The sequence below is a fragment of the Sinohyriopsis cumingii genome, chromosome 17, assembly GCF_028554795.1.
Source record: "Sinohyriopsis cumingii isolate HCF-2022 chromosome 17, ASM2855479v2, whole genome shotgun sequence".
Lineage (NCBI taxonomy): Eukaryota > Metazoa > Mollusca > Bivalvia > Unionida > Unionidae > Sinohyriopsis > Sinohyriopsis cumingii.
In genome coordinates, this window is record NC_142977.1 from 103,684,946 (window position 1) to 103,708,039 (window position 23,094).

The 23,094-nt window shown below is 35.1% G+C and overlaps 1 protein-coding gene across 2 annotated transcripts in view; it reads right to left on the reverse strand.

The window, feature by feature from the left end:
• The window catches only part of LOC149779590 (glycylpeptide N-tetradecanoyltransferase 1-like), a 63,687-nt gene extending 42,546 nt beyond the window's left edge, over positions 1-21,141 (reverse strand). Inside the window, exons 1-4 of one of the 2 annotated variants that reach the window (XM_089940354.1) lie at positions 20,973-21,141; positions 12,526-12,799; positions 8,377-8,530; positions 7,442-7,566 (exon numbers count right to left, since the gene is read on the reverse strand). In XM_089940354.1, the coding sequence (XP_089796480.1) occupies positions 7,442-7,566; positions 8,377-8,530; positions 12,526-12,799; positions 20,973-21,061 (642 nt within the window). In that variant the 5' untranslated portion in view covers positions 21,062-21,141. Of the gene's footprint in view, positions 1-7,441; positions 7,567-8,376; positions 8,531-12,525; positions 12,803-20,972 lie in introns of both variants that reach the window. The other variant, XM_089940353.1, reaches the window with a different exon arrangement.
• Positions 21,142-23,094: the final 1,953 nt, after the last annotated feature.

Below are 23,094 nucleotides of genomic sequence, written 5' to 3' on the forward strand. Positions count from 1 at the left end.
TCCTATCAATGTTCTGGTGGGGCCTTCAAGAAAAAGGGAAATATGAAACTGCACACTCCTATCAATGTTCTGGTGGGGCCTTCAAGAAATAGAGAAATGTGAAACTGCACATTCCCATCAATGTTCTGGTGGGGCCTTCAAGAAAAAGGTAAATGTGAAACTGCACACTCCTATCAATGTTCTGGTGGGGCCTTCAAGAAAAAGAGAAATGCAAAACTGCACACTCCCATCAATGTTCTGGTGGGGCTTTCAAGAAAAAGAGAAATGTGAAACTGCACACTCCCATCAATGTTCTGGTGGGGCCTTCAAGAAAAAGAGAAATGTGAAACTGCACACTCCTATCAATGTTCTGGTGGGGCCTTCAAGAAAAAGAGAAATGTGAAACTGCACACTCCTATCAATGTTCTGGTGGGGCCTTCAAGAAAAAGAGATATGTGAAACTGCACACTCCTATTAATGTTCTGGTGGGGCCTTCAAGAAAAAGAGAAATGTGAAACTGCACACTCCCATCAATGTTCTGGTGGGGCCTTCAAGAAAAAGAGAAATGTGAAACTGCACACTCCTATCAATGTTCTGGTGGGGCCTTCAAGAAAAAGAGAAATGTGAAACTGCACACTCCCATCAATGTTCTGGTGGGGCCTTCAAGAAAAAGGTAAATGTGAAACTGCACACTCCCATCAATGTTCTGGTGGGGCCTTCAAGAGAAAGAGAAATGTGAAACTGCACACTCCTATCAATGTTCTGGTGGGGCCTTCAGGAAAAAGAGAAATGTGAAACTGCACCCTCCTATCAATGTTCTGGTGGGGCCTTCAGGAAAAAGAGATATGTGAAACTGCACACTACAGCAGTGAGTGATCATTGTTGTCTCACTTATTAGTTACAGATCAAAGTCCTGAGAATCTTGATGAGTTGAAGGGATTGTTAAATACACTATGTTAAACAGGACCAATGGGAATCTTGATGAGTTGAAGGGATTGTTATATACTATGTTAAACAGGACCAATGGGAATCTTGATGAGTTGAAGGGATTGTTATATACACTATGTTAAACAGGACCAATGGGAATCTTGATGAGCTGAAGGGATTGTTATATACACTATGTTAAACAGGACCAATGGGAAAAGCATAATTTGTGAGTTACTGACCATCATGTCTGTTTTATGATCACAAGCAGTAAAACAAATAATTCTAGTACAAATATCTAATATGAACTTGAAATATTTTGTCTTTTGTTCATGATCTTTCAACTGGGAGCAAACACTTCATAAAACATTTGACTGAACATATTTAAGTAATTACCTTTAATGAGCATTTCTCACTGAAATGATTCTGTTTAAAGTACTACACAGAGCAGGCAAAATATATCAAAGAAGGTAATTCATTAATCTAATAATTTTGTCCTGGAATTAAAATCCGAGTTATGACTCTTTACCAACACTGGCTAACTTTATTGGGCCAATAGGCCAACAGAGCTAAATACGAAAAAATGACCATTATTAGAAATACAGACTATTCTTAGCAGCTGAGAACAGATGGTACATCACAGGTTTGAGGAAGATAAATCCCCACAAGTCACAATCCCAGTCCTATTATCTCCAATACCAAGCCCTATGACAGGCGCTACAACACCGTGTAAAAAAAATTTTTTGTTCCTGGGTAGTAAGTGTTATTTTCTAATTGCTTATGCCTCATTAGTATAGAAAATGTCTATTATTTCCCACAAGCAATTACAAAATAACACTTACTACCCAGGAACAAAAATTGTGTTACAGAGTATAATAGTGTACACAACCAAATCACATGCATTTTACACAATCACGCTGCACAAATTTACACAATAACAAATTTGGATATGCAACTATTACATGTTCATGTAGGGATGTACAAAATCAGCATTTGTTTTCTTGTGAAAAGCAAAGGCACAATAAAGTCTGACACAATAAGTGTGGTTTTCATAGCAATTAGTAAGGAGTGAAAATCAATGCCTCCTGCAAGGATTATTTTCCAAAACTAAAGCCCATTTTTTTAATGCATACACTTTTCTTAAATGTCAAACAACTCTGACTGTTTCTCATACATCCTTGTATACTCTAACATGAGTTTCTTAGATGGACTGATGCTCTTCTTTACAAAACGAATTTCAAGGAATTCATGAGAAGACCTTTTCTTCTTTTCAACTGCCAAGTGTTGAAACCACATCTGAACTTTTGAGTGATAAAAATTTTAAAATTAGCCATAACAAGTGTAAGATTGGCACCATTTTATTTTAGGGCAAACAAGACACTATTACAAGACTTTTTAGTGAAAACCCATGCCAATATGATTAGCATTCAGGAGAACTGGATGATTGCTGGGCACCATTCATTTAGGTTCAACTAGCGATTATAAAAAGTCTTTCATGAAACCATATGTTGGTATCACCATCAATTCTCGAGAAGCAGCTATAGGAAAATGTTTAAGATGGCAATCATAATGGACATACTGGATGTGAGATCACCATAAATTTTCATTTAGGACCAACTAAACACGGCAAGTCTTCTTGTGAAACCCCCCCCCAATACAACTTACATTTAGGAATAGCTGCAAAAAGAAGGACAAGTTGACTGCAATGGTGGCCATACCTGAGGTTAGATTAGCACCATTTTCATTCAGAACCAAAAAAAAAACATCACAAGAAGTCTCTTAGTGAAAACCCCAATTTAAATTTTATACGACCATCAACTCTGGAGAAGTAGCAATAACAATGATTTTAAGATGGCCGTTGTGGCTACCAAACTGGGTCTTTAAACAGCACCATCTTTATTCAGGACCTGGCATGAATGTGTACAGCAATCTACCAAGTTAGGAGAAGGACAGCAAACTTGAGCTAACTGACAGACAGATGTATCTGACATCTGTCTGTCAATTAGCTCAAGTTTGCTCTCCTTCTCAGATACTGGAAAACAGACAAGAGATAACATTGGTCCATGAGCAGCAGAGCTAAAAATGACAAGTCCGCATAAATATAAATGACAAGTCTGCATAAATATAAATGACAAGTCTGCTTAAATATAAAATGAGATAACACTGCCTTTCAACAAGCTTTATGTACACATGTAGAAGTGTTTTATAGTACCACAGCCAAACTAAAGGTAAAGTTAAAAAAAAAAAAAACTGAAGAATTGCACAAAAGCTTAAGGAAGATAAACCATTCCAAATAAATGTAAATATCAAGTACAAAAAGATAAAATAAAAAAAAGTATAAAACAAAAAATGCCACAAATCTTTAAAAGGTAAATAAAATAAAATATAATGGTAACACATATAACATCATTAAAACATATGATCTAAATTTATTATAAAAACTGCAATCCCTCAAAAAGTGCAAGGTTTCATTGGGTTATACATCACAGTTTCTTCACGGAGTGCACATCAAAATACTTCTATTGCACAGGGTGAAAAAATTGACACACTTGACAAAAGTGTATTCCACTACTAGTGGACAGTGGCATGGTATGCACCTAAGTCAAGCTTCACCCTTTGGATTGTAAGCACAAGCCCTGTAACAGTATCCGATGTGTGACTGGTATAATACCACCTTGTCTCTTTAATTTGTTCTAAATGACAGATGCCACTCATCCAATAGTGGGTTTGATGTTCTTAAGTTTGTTGGGTTTTCATTCCACATATTTTGCTAAGTACAACAAATGTGCTGATTTATATAATATTTGAAGCCAGAATATGTAACCTTCCATTTGGCAACAAAGTAATGTAGAAAAGCTTTAAAGAGAATATATTCCAAGAATTTGGGAGAGATAAGAAAAATAGGTTCTACTAGATTTCTTTGCATTTAAATCAAGAGGAACTATTTTTAATTAGAAAATAAATTTAAATAGTTTATAATAAGAGGTCAATGTAGGCTTGAGATTGCTCACCTGGCAAATAAATGTAAATAGTTTATAACAAAAGGTCAATGTGGGCAAGAGATTGCTCACTTGGCTGACATCTGCCAAACAACTAAATGCAAGAGTAGTTGGCCAAGAAATCTGGATTAGAAGGATTTAGTTATTGTAGGATTTAATGCCATTTTTCAGCACAAGACAGGCTATACATGGCATCCAGTATAAATGGTGGAGGAAGAACCCAGGAAAACCCCAGAAAGAACCACTGACCCACGAGAAGCTACTGGCAAGCTTTCTCACATAACCACATTGGCCAAATCCAAGACCCAAACCCATGCAGACAGAACAGAGATGACAGTGATCCTGAATAGTGAGCGCTTTAGACCACTCAGTCACTTGGGGCCCCTATTAGAAGGATGTTTGCTTTAAATGGTGTTGATATGTTGAAAACAATTGTTTCATGGTTTCTCTAGTTTTTGTTAACTTAACCATATCTGATTAAACATTAGCATTTGTCCAATACCTAAAGGCCCCTAAAGCTTTACCCAAGTGGTAAAATTCTATTCAAGAATTTTTTAAAAAGCTGTTGTAAATATTTATCAACTTGAGTAACGGCAACCATATCACATGGCTGTCTGGTACCATCTGCATAAATCTAAAAGGTGTTCAATCAAGAACACTTTCTTCAATTTTTGTCAGATTATGTTAAGTGATTATTTGAAAGAACTTAAAGGTTTTTCAATTTGTTGTAACAGCAGCCATATTTGATGGCAGATTGGCATCATTTTTACAAACTGTAAAGTTGAATGTTTTCTTTCAAACTTGGTTAAATTCCACCAAGCAGTTTTTGAGCAAATGTAGTTTAGAAATTTTTCTTTTTTTAGTAATGGCAACCATATCTCAGACCAGCCAAACTATGACAAGTCCATCTCAGTAAGGCTGTTGAATTTTTTTCCGTAAGCTTAACCAGTTTTCAGTAAGGTGTAACAAAATATCAATAACTACTATTGCAAAGATGGAAAACGTAATTAAAAGTTTGATGCAGCGACGGTAAACATTATGTTCAACTGAAAAGTTTGAAAAGGACAAGCAGAATTTATTTACCACTAGTACAGTTGCATAAACTTAAGTTCCAAACCCTATGCAACTCAATGGCTTGTTACTATCTCTCAACCTGACATAATTCTTGGAAATTCTTTTTCCATTTCACATGACAATGGCAATCATATCTCCCACCACAAGACATACTCAAATTGGCATGTGATGTCCAATAAACATAATTGTGGCCATTCCAGCTTTTATTCAGAAGAATCTGAATACTCCTTTTTATTCTTCTGCATTGATTATTAACTTTTTTAGAAGCTTATTTTCCCTTTTGTCTTAAGCATGCATCGCTTTCTGGACACCATTTAGAAGAAAATTCCATAATCAACAGTTTGATCATGCAGATGCTTTGCATGAACAAATAGGTGCAGTTTAAAGCATCTGGGGTGCTGCTGTAAAGTTAGTCTGGTTTCCTAATTTCACTAATTCTAATATGAAACCCAGATCCAAATCAAACATGGATGAACCAATTATCCAGAATTTTCGGCAACGATCATTTCTCCATAGTTTTTGCTTGCATGCCGTAAGGGTTGTCAGGTCTGCATATTTGACGGCAGATTGGTATCATCTGTTGTAGGCTGAAAGCCCTTAATGCCGGGAAGCTTTCTGTAAATGTTTAGTCAAATTCTGGTAATCAGTTTTTCGTAAGCTGTTTAAATGTTTATCCATGTTTTAACTGTGGTGGGTATGAGTAATGGTGAATCAGCATCATTATACCAACCTGAAAGCACTTGTTTTATTCTAACTTTGTCAAATTTTGTTAAGCAGTTTTTGTGAATACATTATTTAAAGGTTCTTCTAGTTTTAGTAATAGTGGCCATACTTGATGGCAGATCAGCATCATTTGTACAAATGTGTAAGCAATCTATGTCAGGATGTTTTCTGTCAAATTTCATTAGAATTCTGCCAAGCAGTTTTTCAGAAAATGTTGCTTAAGGTTTTTCTATTTTTATTATTGTCAGTCATATTTTATCACAGACTGGAATCGTTTGAACAAGTTTACAAGCCCTCTCTGCATGATGCTTTTTGTCAAATTTGGTTAACCATGTTGAGTGAGATGAAGTCATTTAAAAATGTCTTGCTTGAGACAAAGTCGTTTAAAGGTTCTTCTGTATTTAGCTACTGAGAGCAGCATAAATCATTTCTAAAATATGAAATATCTACATGCACGGATGTTTTCTGCCATGTATGGCCAGTTTCTATTCAGAAGTTCTGAGCAAGTCATTGAAAGTTTTTCTAGTTTTAGTAATGGCAGCCATTATCTGATGGCAGATTAGAACCAGCTGTAAAAAGACTGAGAGGTCTTCATGTCAGGATGCTGTAAAATTTGTTCAAGTTCTGTTAGTTTTTTGTGATGTTGAATTGTTACTTTTTTGTGTGTAATGGTGGCTATATTTGATGGTGCATCAACATCATTTGCAAAAAATTCTGTAAAGCCATTTGACCAGGATGATCTGAAAAGCCATTAGACCAGGATGATCTGAAAAGCCATTTGACCAGGATGATCTGAAAAGCCATTTCACCAGGATGATCTGAAAAGCCAATACACCAGGATGATCTGAAAAGCCATTACACCAGGATGATCTGAAAAGCCATTAGACCAGGATGATCTGAAAAGCCATTACACCAAGATGATCTGAAAAGCCATTAGACCAGGATGATCTGAAAAGCCATTACACCAGGATGATTTGAAAAGCCATTACATCAGGATGATCTGAAAAGCCATTAGACCAGGATGATCTGAAAAGCCATTCCACCAAGATGATCTGAAAAGCCATTAGACCAGGATGATCTGAAAAGCCATTAGACCAGGATGATCTGAAAAGCCAATACACCAGGATGATCTGAAAAGCCATCAGACCAGGATGATCTGAAAAGCCATTACACCAGGATGATCTGAAAAGAAATTACACCAGGATGGTTTGTGCAAAGTCTGGCTAAAACTGGTCTTGCAGTTTTGAGAAGCATTTGAAAAAAGAAATTGTTGCTGGATGATGGATGGGTTTTTGCTAGTTTTTGGTAATGGAAGCTATGCTTGATGGTAGATAGGCACCAATTATGCAAAAATTAAAAGATCTTTATGCCAGGATCACTGTTCATTGGTGTTTGCGAAGTCATTAAAATGTTTTTCTATTTTTTTTGTAATAGACTCCATATTTGATGGCAGATTGACTTCAACTGTATAATTCTGAAACGACTTTTTGCCAGAATGCTCAGTGCCAAATGTGAATGAAATCAGGCAGTTTTGAGGAACCTGAAATAAGCAATTGCTGACAAATACTAGTTATAAATTGATAGGCACAAAATAGATAAAAAACCATATGATAAGTTCACAATGCTTTGGTACCATGTGTTCTAAACATTTACAAATTTGTAGACAAAATGTCTTTGTGATATATATCAAAATTACGCATACTTTAAGTTATAAATAGCTGCAGCAATTCTACTCAACTTACAATGAGGGGGTTCCCAATATCGAGGGTGTCCCAAAGAAAGCCTGTAGGGAGGGAATATGGTTCTGGTCGGATTTCATCTGGCTGCTTGTCAGGCTCTATGGCATCATTGCCAGTTATTTTCTCATCTGAAAAATTGATTATAAGTGTTCAGAAAATGACGACTCCAGGAATTATACAAGTGTCTACATGGGCCAGTAATAGTTCCCAGTCAAATTCCATTACAAAATATTTTAATATCATCCCAAATTCAGTAATTTGTACCTGAAAATGTTACTTCCTATTGATCAAGTTCTTTTCCAGCATAATGGGCCCAGACCCAATCAAAGACATCACTGGAATCTACTATAAACACATAACCAGGGCTAATTCCATTGCTAGCTATGGAAAATCCACATCCTTTTAATTACCAATTACCCTCCCCAGGTTGATCCTGCACTTGTAAACAAAAAAAATCTATTACACATATAATGTGCCTCCTAGTATGGCTGCATGTTCGATATTTATATGATAATGATGCCCCCATCTCAATATTCTGTTGGAAAATCCATTCTTGGACTAGACAGACAATAAAGGGCCATAACTCTTGAAAATGATGATGTGGATGCTGAAAATCCAAATCATTCAAGATCTCATTGATATAAAGGTGCATAATAATAACTTTGGTCATTAGTCAAGTTATGCTGTGAAACCAAAGTTGGTAGGACAGGCATTCAGGGGACATAACTCTTCTAAAGCATAGCCTGCAACACTTAAAATTAAGTATTAATATAAAGCTCCATGCAAAATGTAAAAGGCTTGGTGAAGTTATGCTGCAGAAACCAAAACAGGTTTCACACATTTACAAGAGTCCCTGTGAAGACTCACGAAACCCTAAAATGAGATGCATAAAAACTCATTCTTTTTTTCCGTATTAAAACAAATAGCATAGCTCTTACTAAATCTAGGAACTGGCTGTGTCTCCCAGAACTGATATCTCTTCTTGGTTGCATCCTCCAGAGTTTTGGGAGTGCCATGTTGCATGGTCAGCAACTCAACCGCTTTCTGAATCTTCTGTAAGTTCTGGAAAGGAGAGAGTGTGCTCTCCACTATCTGAATAAGGAGTATAAAATAAGTCAGATGGATGCGAGTTATGTAAATGTCAATTCTTAACTATTTCATGACGTACTGAAAACTGTGTTCAATAAAATGAGACTAAACACAAAAACTTATTGTTGCCAGTGGAGCAAAAATGGTGTCATTGTAACCAACAATAGGATAAAACTCTACTGGATGAGTACATACATAATTTTGTATGTCTGTACAAACAACTGTGTGTGAGAAATGGAATTAAAAGGAAAAATGTGCTGTTGCCACTGGACTATAAAATGTTGGTCAATAGTGATATATATTTAGCTGAAAGTTAGCATTTCTCAAGATGAATTTACATAGTAGGTTTCAAAGAGACAAGTGTTTCAGATATGGAACAAATTGGAAGGAACATTTTATGAACAAAAATTCCAGGAAGCAAATCAAACTGTATTTAGAATAGACAAAATATTCAAACGCAATCATAAAAAGAAAAAATGTTTGTCAAATGAAATGAATATGACCTCAGAATTTAACTCGTGGATACCATTTAAAGATGTAAAAAATCTTTCAAGTTGTGCCCTTAATATTACTATATTTTTATGCTTTAGCCCAGGGGCCTCAAACTCAAACCACCCTGATGGCCACATTAGGGCATTTTCAATGGCCCAAGTACCACACCACCTTTTTTTAATCTCTCAAGACACCTTGGGACACCAATCATTTTACGGGCCACAGGATAGGCATGGCAGACTTTGATACCCCTGCTTTAGCCCATCATATATTTGAGCATTTAAATAACCCCATACAATTTTTAAGCCTTTGTAATGCATCATCCCTATTCATCAAGAGAACAATTAAAAATCAAATTGACAGTTATTGCCCCTCTACAATATATATTACCATGGACTCACTAACAATCAAAGAAATGCATTTTAGAACTTTTGAACATATTAGAAACACTAAAAAATATAATTTTGATAACTATATACTGTTTTGAATTCATAAGAGGCAGAATGATATCCTGTTTTCAATTCTTTAAAACACAGTACAAAAATAGCTATTTTATATCATTGATCTATTTGGGGTGCTATTATATTAACTATACAAGCAAATCATTATAAATCATTTTTAAATACTATAAGCATACCATCTCAAATACCTATAAATATATAACTTCATTCCTTTAATACACTTCATCCACATCCTACACCATAGAAATGGGAACATCATCAACAGCATCACTACCACTGGTAATAACATCTGCTTGCTCAAAAAACCTTACCCTAACAAAACAGTTTGCAACACAATCCATATCAACATCATGACATGCATGATAAATTATATCAATTGCAGACCATATGTTTATTTCCTGCCCAAGTTTAGTTTGTCATGACTTGCAAGGTATCTTAAATTAGAGTGCTCTGACTCATATGTTTTGCGTTGTGTCTAAAAAGATGTTCTTTCTTTCTGACTGGCAAATTTTCAGCTATTTTTATAACAGTCAAACTTCATAATAAAGATTTACTTCAAGCTGTACTCAATTTGTCAACAGACAGGTACAGAATGATACTTAAGGTATATTTCTAAATTGTTTAGTGAAAACAGTACAGAACAGAAACATTTTCTTTTCATGCTTTAATTGCAATGAATCAGCAACCTATGATTCTAAAGGGCTGATTATGAATGAGATGTGATTATCAAGCCCTTGTTACCAGGCGTCTATGTTAAACCTTTGTTATTTACTAACGATGAATGATGAGTGATCATCACACTTCTGTTACACAGCACCTTTGTTATTTAAATGACCAACACTGTTTATCTAACTACAATATGTCAGGTGATAAAAATATGATAAATCAGCTCATTTTCTCAGGCAGACCAAACAAATCAAACATTATAAACAATTCAACAATGTAACAAGAAAACATTGCAAAGGCCTCTGAAATACACAGTAGTTAGGAAATTCACTGGGAGAATAAAAGTCAAACATTTTAACAGAAAATATATCCAAGAATGTAATAAACTAGTTTTACTAATTTTTGTAGTTAGCAAAGAGCAAATTATAATGCTATATTACCATAAGACCCATTCTATAAACATCATCTTTTGAAGGAAAAATTATATTTGACCTTTTCTAGACTATTGAAAATCCCATAAACATTATTTTTCGAGCTACCTAAAAATATCATTCGTAACCAGTTTAAACAACATCATTTTTGTGTTTTTTTGTTTTAGGAAAAACAAAATTTCACTTCTTTCAGCCCCTTGAACAAACTATAAGCACATAATTATTGAGGCTATCCAAGCTTACCATTCTTAAGTATTTTAAACACTAGAAATGTATCGGGGTGGTGGGGGTGGAGGTTTGCACAAAATTTTACTTTCTTAGACCCTTGATAAAACTAAACCATATCATTTTTTAGGATTTCCAAGTATATCAATGAAAATTTTAAACATTATAAACATATCGTTTTTAAGCTTGTCCAAGCATTTCATTCCTAACACTCTGTAACACTATCAACTGTGTGGTAAAAAAAGTCTTAAAAAACACTTCATTCTTTTGCCTCAAGAACTCTGTCAAAATATGTAATTTCAATTCTTAAAAATTCTGCACAATCTCTTGATAGAACCTAACGAAACACTATAACATACACTTTTCTAACTACTCTAAGTATAATCATTCTTGGGCACTTTCAACACTATAAACATCATACTCGTTCTTGATCACTTTCAACATTAAGCATTTTCTGACTACTCCAAGTATACTCATTCTTTAGCACTTCCAACATTCTAAACATCATTTTCTGAATACTCATTTTATACTCGTTCTTGAGCACTTTCAAAATAAAAAACATTTTTTCTAACTATTCCTTGTATAATCATTCTTGAGCACTTTCAACACTAAAAATATCCTTAGAGACCTCCTAAAACAATATGGAATATCATTAAGATTCATTCAAGCATGACTCCAAGGGATCTACATTTTAATCTTATTCATATAGATTAAAATATGCTAAGATGTCTGCTACTGGGCCAACTGTACCAATCAGCTATAGTTTCACTAATATCGTGACTAGCAGTACCTGACTGTTTTGCAACTGCCAATATCACGAATTGCGTTTAACAGGAAATCGGTTACTTTATTAAAGATTTAAAATAATTGAGAATTGGGGAATTCGTGAATTTTTGGCATGTGGCGTGTATCCTTGAATTGTTGAAAAAGTCGTGAAATTCACGCCAAAATCATGAGGGTTGGCAGCTATGCGCCATGTTTTGCAAGCATGCTTCTTCTTTCCACTGCCATCAGTTTCCATTACACGAAGATTCATTGGATGAATTTAAACCTTTGACCAATCAGAATACTCTTTACAAGAGTCATGTGCTAACTAATATATACAACAATTTACAAGGGTTGTCGCAGAATGGGAGCGGACAAACTGCTTTTTAAAAAACACAGGATCGGAGATGATATAAAAAATGGACTATATCAAGAAAAATCTGATTCGAGTCAGGAGAAAAGTGGAATTCCACTTTAAAACGGAGAAAAATCATGTCGGGCAATAAGAACCTCAGCTTTTTAAGCAAGAATTAGCCAGAGTGTAATTTTTCTGAAATATGTTCACAATAGATGTTTGCTCTTGCTTTTTGTATCATGACGAGATATTATATCAAACTTGATTAGTGACTAGCTGAAGTGAAATTCTCCGCAGCTCAAGCAGATTATACTACCAAGTGATTCACACTAAAAGAAGGAAAAGACAAAGAATAAAAAAGAAAAAAAAAACAACAACAAAAAAAGAGCAAAGGAACATGGCCGAAGATTATTTAGTTGTTACACTAAGCAGGATTTCTCATTAAATTCACAATGAGGTGGGTTCCAATGTACATGTACGATTATAATACTGACTGCATAGCTGCAAACATGGACCCATTGTAAGCTATGATTACTGAAACTTTGTTTAGAAAAAGAAAAAACTAACAGTAACTAATTCTCCCTAACATCTAATCCTCTTTACCGTATTGGCCTGATCCTCTGGAGCATCCTCACTAACGGGACCTGTAATCTTTTTGAAGCTCTCCACACTTCTGTTGTCCTGCGACACCTGCCCTTCGGTGTCGGCTTCAGCTCCAGATAATTGGTCTGCACTTCCAGGTTCTGCTACTGGTAAACGATTTGAGGTGTGACTGTGTTTATCATTCACAGTCTGACTGTCAGAGTCTCCACTTGATGGCCCCACATCTCGAGCCTTTCTTTTCTTTTTCTTGCTCTTTTTGCGAGTGGAATCAGTTCTGCTATTAAAACAATTCTTTATAAGTCAAGCAGAATATCATTATGTTTACTATAAAGTATATATACATGTATGAAGTAGTGTTTAACTACAACTCGGCAAAATAGTGGCTATGCAGTGCAAAGAAAAGATTAAGTTCGAAAAATCTAAAGCTGAATTGCATACCCTTCAAACAAATGTAAAATTTAAAATACAAGATAAAATATAAAATATAAAAATGTTAAAATTCTGTCAAATGTATATAACAGATACAAGTAACACAATCTTTACAACAATGAAATCTGTTGTAAAACCATATAAACTCTCAAGATATTCTTGTGTTGCCATGTCCTTATACAATTTCTTCAATGTAGCTTACTTAGGACTGGGTTCCCGCAATCTTTTCCAAAACTTTACCAAGATCTTTTTACCAATTTCAATAGGACCAATTATGTAAATTTATGACCTCTAGTACCTACCCAACACTTAAATTTAACACAAAAACATATTTTACAGCCGGTTTTGGGCATACATCATCCTATCGGATAGGACATTCTCTTTAGTGTGCCATGAGTACAATGATTTTGAATGGCAGTAGGATCCTGGATGTAGTCTGAATGAAGTTTCAGGGGAACCTACTCTAACAAATCTATTATTGAAGTTAGGAAGTTAGGAAGTTTGGTAAAACTTTGCATCAGCAAACAAAACCATAACTGAATTCCATCAATTTTTCATAGCTTTGAATGATTTATGAAAATTTGAAAACTTGTAAAGGCCCCTGAAATGCTTTTCTGTAATTTATTAACTTTTCCAGGATTTCCATGACTACAGGAACCCTGTTCGGAAATGTTAAGAGAAATTAGCTCAAAGGCTTTCTTAAGTGGGCTATACCTGCTTTCCTGCTCATATTAATGGTTTTGCAAGAAATATAAAGTGAACCCTAAAGCACAAGCCCTGTTTTTGATACTGCATGTCCCCACTATATCTGTATGATGCACTGATGCTCCCACCTTTGTTTATCTAGCTTTTACCTTGTTTAACATTCAAACTATGTCATCACTCTCTATTAAAATCTTTTAATTAAACATGTCAGACTGCATTAAAAAATCTACTTGGAATAATGACCTAAAAATAATCTAATTCTTTTGGTCAACCGGCAATCTATTTGCTGTCTTATGTGCAGCTCTCAAGAATGGATGCTTGATCAAAATGGATTATTTAGTTGGTGCAAACTGAGACTGGGGAAATTCTTTTAAATGCAAGTTGCTGATATTTTTCCTGTGAAAAGTAACTGCATACTTATATAAATATATGCTGGCATCTTTACTCTGGCATATTATTAAAGATGCTAGTGATCTACAGCATGTCTGACCAGATGAATATCGTAAAATGTCAGCATTCTCTTCTCCCATATCTAGCTCTTAAATATGTGCGATAGTTTGTTGAAATGGAAAATTATAACATCTGTATTTACTGAAACATCTCACGGTACATGCAAATACCGCTAAGAAATCAAGGGCTATGTGTGCAATTTCTCGATTACAAGCCTGGTCTCTTATCATACGTTAGAACATAATGTTTTCATGGTTTTGATCCATTTAGTATGAAGCTTGCATCAGGTACCTATGGTAATTTAGTAGAAACATCATAAGCAATGTTGTGTATGTAACGAGGACAATGGCAACAAACAACTCTTGCCATTTACTTGTCCCAGGGACAAGTGGTTGTTGTTGTAGTAGGGTTTTTCATGCATTTTTCAGCAAAAGATAGGCTATACATGGCAGCCAGTATAATTGGTGGAGGAAGAACCCTGGAAAACCCCAGGAATAACCAACCCATGAGAAACTACTGGCAAGCTTTCTCATGTACCCATGTTAGCCGAGCCCGAGACTCGAACCCACACAGACAAGAGGTGAGATGGCAGTGATCCGGAATGGTGAGAGCTTGAGACCTATCGGGGCCCCATATAGGGAGAAGTGCCTGGGAAATATATATATGAGTTGAACAGTGCCCTAAACTTTCAGCAAATTAATAATAATGATAATAATAATAGTAACAATACTAATAAATCTACTGAAAATGGTATTCTATGTGAGGTATCTGTTCATAAACCAATTATGAAAGCTAAAATTTCTTTGGATATGGTACTTGTGGAAACTGTACATGATGTAAGCATATAACTAACTAAAATGACTGCTCCCTTGTGCTCAAAAAACAGCTCTAATTAAACTACACTATCTTTAGCAATTATTAAACAGGGGAAATTAATTTTGCCAACTAGCTAATACCATCTTCTAAAAAGTGCAATGAATGAATTACTTAATACATAATATGTAAAAAAGAAAGTGAAAATGACCAAGTTGAGCTAACAGTTTTTTTTAAAGGTGCACATTGGATGGAAGGCCAATCTGTATACTCAATAACACATATTACACAGAACAATCATACACCAAAATAAAGGGAATTAAAGGTTCTTTGAAGAATACCTAAGATATAGAAGGTCTTTTTTAAATAGCCAGTGTATCCAGTGAGGAAATCTGGAAAAATTCTTTTTCTTTAAAAGTTTAACCATATACAAAATGCACAACTGTAGAGCACCACCATACACAGGTCACCTGTGTACAACGGCCAGTATGCCTTTTGTAATGGGTGACATCTATTGACAGGTTTGACTATATGTACTGCATTATAATTACCAAAAAAAATTACTTTTATCATATTTTTCAGTTAACTCAGTGCCCTATAATTGTTCTCTTTATTTCTATTTAAGTTATACTTTTCTCTTTATCTGATGGCACATCAGCAATTTTACGTGAACTGTATAATTTCTTTTCCTTTTTTAATTAACCGAAACTTTGTTTTTAATTATTCAAACCAAATTACCTGTTATGTCAGTAATAAGAATTACGTGAAAATGAAAAGAAAAAATGTTGACTTTCCACTGCTTTGCCAAATCAGTATAAATGTTGTATAAAGAATGATATTAGTTTTTGAAGAGATGCATGTTATGCATGCCCATGCTGTAAATTAATTTTAAACAAGAGTTCATTCAAGGGACAGAGGTATTACTTTGCTCACAATAATTTTGAGGAAACCCAGATATGTCAATTTTTATTGTATTAACTGCCGAGTATTGAAGCCATCATTAATATTCACAAGAAACTCCAACAAAATAAATCTGGTATCAAAACATTTTCTTAAGTTTGAGTTACCCATTTAAAAGACACCTGTCTGATTGGCACCAAGTTTCAATTAGGTCAAACTAGATTTCGTAAGAAATCTTTTAGTGAAAACACCATGGCATCTATGACTATCCAATCAGGATCTGTAGCAAAAACAAGGTTAACACCATTTCATTCTGGACCAATTAGATATAAGAAGACTTTTTTGCAAAAGCTCCATGTCAATGACAATCCATCCAGGTGAAGTCACAATAATAAGATTTTTATGATGGCTGCTATGGCAGCCATACTGTATGTCAGATCTGCACCATGATCAAATTTGGACCAACTAGACATCAATAGAAATCCTTCAATGAAAACTAAACGTCTATATGAATATTCATTCAGGTACTGAAGCAATAACAAGGTTACCATAGGTCACCATTTTCAGCAGGACAAACATGTGTTTAAAATTTCATGGGTAGTTTAGGAGTAGCAATAACAAGCTTGTGCTAATGGACACCAGACAGACCAAATGTCACAGCATAAGTTCTTCTGGCATATGATTAATAGAACTACAACATAATTCACAACGGAAATTCAATATTAGTTTGTTTCAAAGTAAATCAATTTTTGAAACTCGATTTTCCACAAGGATTCTTTCAGCATCTTCAGAAAAAATCTTGCATTAGGACAGAGCTACAATGACATACTAAGTTTTTTTTGTGATTTTCCAAATTAAAAGTATATATGTATGGTGACACTTACATTGCTCTGCAAATATTTTGATAAAGAGCTTATGTACCACAGTATAATGGGTAGAACTATTTTCAAAGGAAGTGTGTCAAAACAAACAACATTCTGACAAGGGGCCACCAGTATCTATAAAGAAGTGTGTCAAAGCAAACAACATTCTGACAAGGGGTCACCAGTGTCTATAAAGAAGTGTGTCAAAACAAACAACGTTCTGACAAGGGGTCACTAGTGTCTATAAAGAAGTGTGTCAAAACAAACAACGTTCTGACAAGAGGTCACCTGTGTCTATAAAGAAGTGTGTCAAAACAAACAACGTTCTGACAAGGGGTCACCAGTGTCTACAAGTATGCAGAAAAGAACTGGGAGAACATATCAACATTTTGGATGGACTAGTACAAGAACTTACCCAATATGTCCGAAACTGAATGAGGGGTATGAATCTGAATAGAATATTTTTCTTAAAAAGCAAGTACCGATGACTGCAGGATATTCCAAGAAACAGGCTTTGTTTACCAGTATCCAGCAATGTGCTAAAATCTCAAACTATGAGACAAATAGAAAATAAATGCTTTATTACCTCTCAGACTAACATTTGTTCTTTCTAAAGACACCTGCCAACCCTAACAAGATCCTCTCAGTAATTCAATTGATTTTTTTTCCCCATAAGTTTTACCAGTTTTCAATAAGGTGTAATAAAATATCATGTATTGCAATTGTCAAGTTGGACAACATGTAGACTTTATTAACCACTAGTACAGTTGCACAAACTCTAGTTCAAACCCTATGCAGCTCAATGGTTTGTTGCTGTCTCTCAACTTGACACAAATCTTGGAAATTCTTTTCCATTTCACATGATGATGGCAATTGTATCTCCCGCCTTGAAACATACTCAATTTGGCACTTGATGTCCAATAAAAGTAATTGTGGCCTTTCCAGCTTTTATTCACAAGAATCTGAATACTCCTTTTTATTCTTCTGTGTTGATTATTAACACTTTTCTAGAAGTGTGTGTGACTTGGATTTTTAACGTAGCATTAACAATTTTTCAGTCATATCGCTATGATGTCTGCAGTGTGGCAGTTTATAGTGATGTATAGCACTGAAACATCATGCCACAGACATGTAGCATGATGTCCCACCCAGTCACAGTATCCTGACACCAGGCCAACCAGTCCTAACACTAACCTCTTAATGCTGAGCACCAAGCAAGGCAGCTGTTAGTACCATTTTTGTAAATCTTTGGTATAACTCAGCCGGGGATCAAACCCACGACCTCCCACATCCCAGGCAGATGCTCTAACCACTAGACCATCGAAGCGGTTACTTTTCTATAAGCTTATTTTCCCTTTCATCTTAAACATGCATTGCTTTCTGGACACCATTTAAAAAAATTCTATAATCAACAGTTTGATCATGCAGACGCTTCTCATGGACAAATAGGTGCAGTTTAAAGCATCTTGGGTGCTGCTGTAAAGTTAGTCTGGTTCCCTGACTAATTTCACTAATTCTAAGATGAAACACAGATGCAAATAAAACACAGATTAAACACTTATCTGGATTTTTCGGCAACCATCATTTTCCCATAGTTTTTGCTAGTATGCCGTAAGTCCTTATTTTAAGGGTAATTTTCGTAAGACTTATGGCAAAATCGTAAGAGTTGGCAGGTCTGCCTTAGCCAAGCCTGAGACTTGAACCCATGCAAACAGTGGTAAGATGGCAGTGATCTGGAACAGTGAGTGCTTTAGACCACTCTGCCACTTAGGGCCCCCTGTACCTGTTGTATTGAGATGTTTAGCCTGCAAATATTTTCTATCTGCCAAACCTATCCTAAGGGCATACAATACTGAGGCAATAAAAAAGGTAAGATAATCAAAATTAAACAAGCACCTTTCAGTGAGTGTGTGATCTGGATTTGTAATGTACCTTTAACAGTTTTTCTGTCATAATGCTATGATGTCTGCAGTGTAGCAGTTAGTCGTGATGATCTGACACAAGGTTGACCAGTCCTAACACTAACCTCTTAATACTGAGCGCCAAGCTATTATCATTTTTTTTATAAGCTTTTGGTATGACTCAGCCAGGGTTCAAACCCATGACCTCCTGCCTCAGAGGCATATGCTCTAACCACTTAGGCCACCAGAAAGGTCAACTAACTTTCATCGATTATTTAACTGGCTGACAATAACTAGGGTGGTGTATCATGTCAAATTCTGCTAATATGCATAGGTAAAATACGAAAAGCACAACAACCCAATTCGCTTTAAGTATATCAGAGAATAGATGCTATTATACTGCATTGAATGAAGCGAACTTTAAATAAATTTTGTGATTGGTGGCAATGTTTTCTGAATTTTCATTTTTATACCAGTTATAAAATGCAAAACATGATTGTTTCAGCTGCTGGAATATTGTTCAAGTGTATTCGTTTTTAATGAGTGTAATTCAGGAAGAAATACACTATCAGAAAAGCAAGCAAAGTCTTGCAAAATAAATTTCAAAACTTCAGGTTGACAGAGTTTTACTTTTTCAAGCACTTTAATTCTTTGCAATACTGCAAACAGCATATTGACAAATGCACAACATCCCATGCCACCTGGATGTAGCTTATCTGATATATTGAATTATCATTCCAATTAGTTTTCTTCATTATTATTAATCTTAATCTTGTTAAAATTATAGCTGATAAATGAACCATGCTTTTCAGGATGATCTGAACCATTAAATAAATTGACTGAAAGAAAATAATAAGCACACACTTGTGTTTGTACAGTTAATTTGAGGCATTTATTACTTCTGTATTACCTGTAAAGATCTCATTAAATTTGAAAACATGTTCTCCCCATTCCTCGTGATGAAATGTTCAGTCCCAAATGTGATATATATTCATTTTTCTATAAAGACAGGCATGGACATCCTGTTGTCAAACTGGATTAGTTACAGTTTGTACAATGCTAACATTATGGTTATCATGAACAACTCAGTTCTGACCAGGATTCACTCAGAGTATCAATGGCAAAAATATTGTTACTGGTTGTTTCACTCTTTCCCTCTTAAAAATCTATCTATTTCCAAACCCTTTTCTACCTATCCATTTATCTGCCCAATGAGAAGTACACATCTGTTTTTGCTCTTCTAACTATACGTGTATTCTAATCCTTTCTTATCTACATATCTACATGTATTATTTACATATATATTTTGATAACTTTAATTATAAGCATATGGTTTTAATGTGCCAACATAGATAAAAAGAAAAGTTAAAATAAATACAACAGGATTTCCTTAAAATATGATATTTTATTTGTATCTTATTTTTTTAACTCACAGTGGGATATTATGTTTCGGTGCAAGTACAAATATCCCAAGGGCAAGATCAATTTATAAAATCTGTAAATCCCTGAATATAAAACATATAGCTATTTTAATGTAGTTTTCATTTATTTCTGGATGGGTATTAAGAAGGAATGACTGATAAAACTGGAAGATATAAAGTGGTTAACCAACTGAGGACAAACAAAAGAATAATTCAGCTGATAGAATGTATTTCACACATATTTAGGATTTTTCCTCACTATTAATAGTACTGACCACAACTGTATTTTTTATATGGAAATTTTGATAGCCATCAGTTTTCAGATATGTGTACAATAGGAGTGATGGGACTGTACTGATTGGAGAAGACCAATATGGCAGTCTTCATTACACTGCATTTTGATGTTTGCCACATGCAGTGTACATAAGATCCCATGTTTATTCAAAATGTAATACTCATTGCATCTTGTTTAGCCTGTATGCAACACAAAATTACCATGATTCACTCAATTATACGTCTATGCGGTTCTCAACTGTACATAATCTTAACTCTTATATATAAATATTCTGCAACTTGGGCATGTATCTGCACATTCCAATGACAGATTATTAAGTAAATAGTGTAGCAACTGCACTTTTACGTTTTGTACATCATATTTCGCTATACCACACCCACCCACCCATGAAACCCTCCAGTGTTCTTGTGAACAAAATTTTAACAAAAATATATAAATTTGTTTGATATTCCCTGTATGTTCAGAAGTTCCTTATTTAGCTTTTGTAAAATCTTTACATAACTCATGGCAAAAAAATCTGAAATTAAACATGTTCAAATATATTTGTGTGCACATTGTTTCCACTCATCTTGTCAAGTCGGGGCTTGACTGGGGTCGATGACTTAGAGTCAATATAAAGCAATCTAAAATGAATGCGTTACGCATTTTTCTAAATTATAAAGAATCTAACCCCTCGTCCGTCACTGCTTCATCCTCAGCATCAGCGTCTATAGCGCTCAAATCTGAGCTCATATCGTGCAGCGAATCTGCATCCGCCATGCTTGCTGAATTTGGAGACTGCTATCTACAACATATAACGGGTTTGGATCATTCCGTATGTGTATTGCCCAATATATCTAGCAAACCAGTAGCAATAGAGACTGGTTGTCAAAATGTACTAGTTAGACTGGTTAAGCTTTTCCTGTTCCTGCAAATTGCTACGCTAACAACACAGGTGGCGCTCTCACTTCTCTCTCAACGCCACTACCACAATCAATCAGTCACCTTTCTTTTTTGCAGAAACACATGCCATTATTATTTTATTTTTTTTGGGGGGGGGGGGTAGGTAGAGTGGGAGAATAATTGTTTATTACCCTAATTTTTTTTTCAGAAGTTTGCAACATGCAATGAGAAATTATTTGTTTTTGCCTGGAGTCAGCAACTCTAGCACCATTATTGTTAACTTACCTTGTCTCGCCAAAATTCAAACTCAGTTATGATTGAGATCGGCAATTTTTAGTGACGCAGTGAACTTATTGTCTTTTTTATGAACAACGATTCATTCAGTCTGTCTTTACCGGTATGCAAAAATTACGAGTTGTATAGAAAATTAAGTCGCTGTTCCTAATCAATCTCGACGAGCGTGTTTAATGATTTGAAGAGAACCTTAATTTAGCATACCTTTAGGACATTATTTAGGCCCATAATATGGCCAGTACGAAACATAAAGTAATAAATTTGCTGACTGCATACAGAATAAAGACAGCTTTCATCTCACAACGAAACCTAGGTTTCACTCTCGACTGTACTCTCTCATTACATCAACATGTCATCAACATATATGCAATGCCGGCCGCAAGATTCACCCCAAACCACCCAAAACCTGCCCCAAACCACCCAAACCCTGCCCAAAACCACCCAAAACCTGCCCAATCAGCTCCATTCGCAGTCGTCTGTCCCCTAGTACTTTCAAGACTGCATTATTGTAATTCACTTCTTCTATCTGTTTCGTCTCAGTATCTACTAGTATACACTACAGAAATTTCAAAAAAGTTAAAAACATATGACTCAGATTATCCTTAGAGTACGAAGAACTGAGCACACCTCCCACCCCACTACTTTTACTGTAACCTGAACTTGCTACCCGTTCCAAGGGGTGTGGTGGGGGGCAAAAATGTAGTGGTCAGCTAATAAGTTTTACGGATGTTAGGCCTAAACATGTTTAGAGGTCACGAGGGGAGGGGGAAGTACCCCTTTTCCCTATGTCTGTGCTCCCATGACCTGTTCGATCCAGAATCAAACACAAACCCTTTTCACTATGCTACGTTTACTTGACTGAATTCAATCCAATTGTTACGAGCATAGGCTCTTAAAATAATTAACAGAAAAGAGTGAAAAACAGCAAGCTTTGTAAAATTCAGCAAATAATTTATTTTTCTGGAATACAAAGCGAAAATGAAGAAGAAAAAGAACTTACGGTATTACGAATTAAAATCCCAAAATTATCCAAGAATTACAGACACGGGTCTTAATAATTTAAAATTCTGAATGAACTTTAGTAGAACTCCAAAGTAAGCCCAATGCTGAAGGTGATGATGTGATTGTGGCGGCCTGTATTGTGTTCTTGTACCAACATTATTTTGTTGAAACACAGTAATATAATTCCAGATTTTAATTCACTATCAACCCATGTGAATGTATCTGTCAAAGAATATTATTTTTTAATGAACACTCTTTATTTCCAGAGAAAACAATTTGAAGAAATAAATTCCAGCCCATATGAACTTACGGACATAACAATAATACAAATTGATACTGCTAGATCTTAAGCACGAGTTAGTAATCTTTCCAGTGACAAGATTATATAGTCCTTTACATGACCTCAGGTCACAATTAACATTTTCTAACAAAAGAACATTACCTAATGGGAAAAAAAAACTTCTAGAAAGTTCTTATATTTACAAAATAAAATGTTCGTTAATATTATACAGTCTATTACTAAAATTATAATATATAATCTGGACAATGTCAGGTACACCAAGGTAAAGTGTAGAAGAATTTAAAAAAGCCTAGACCCAGCCCAAATAAACATA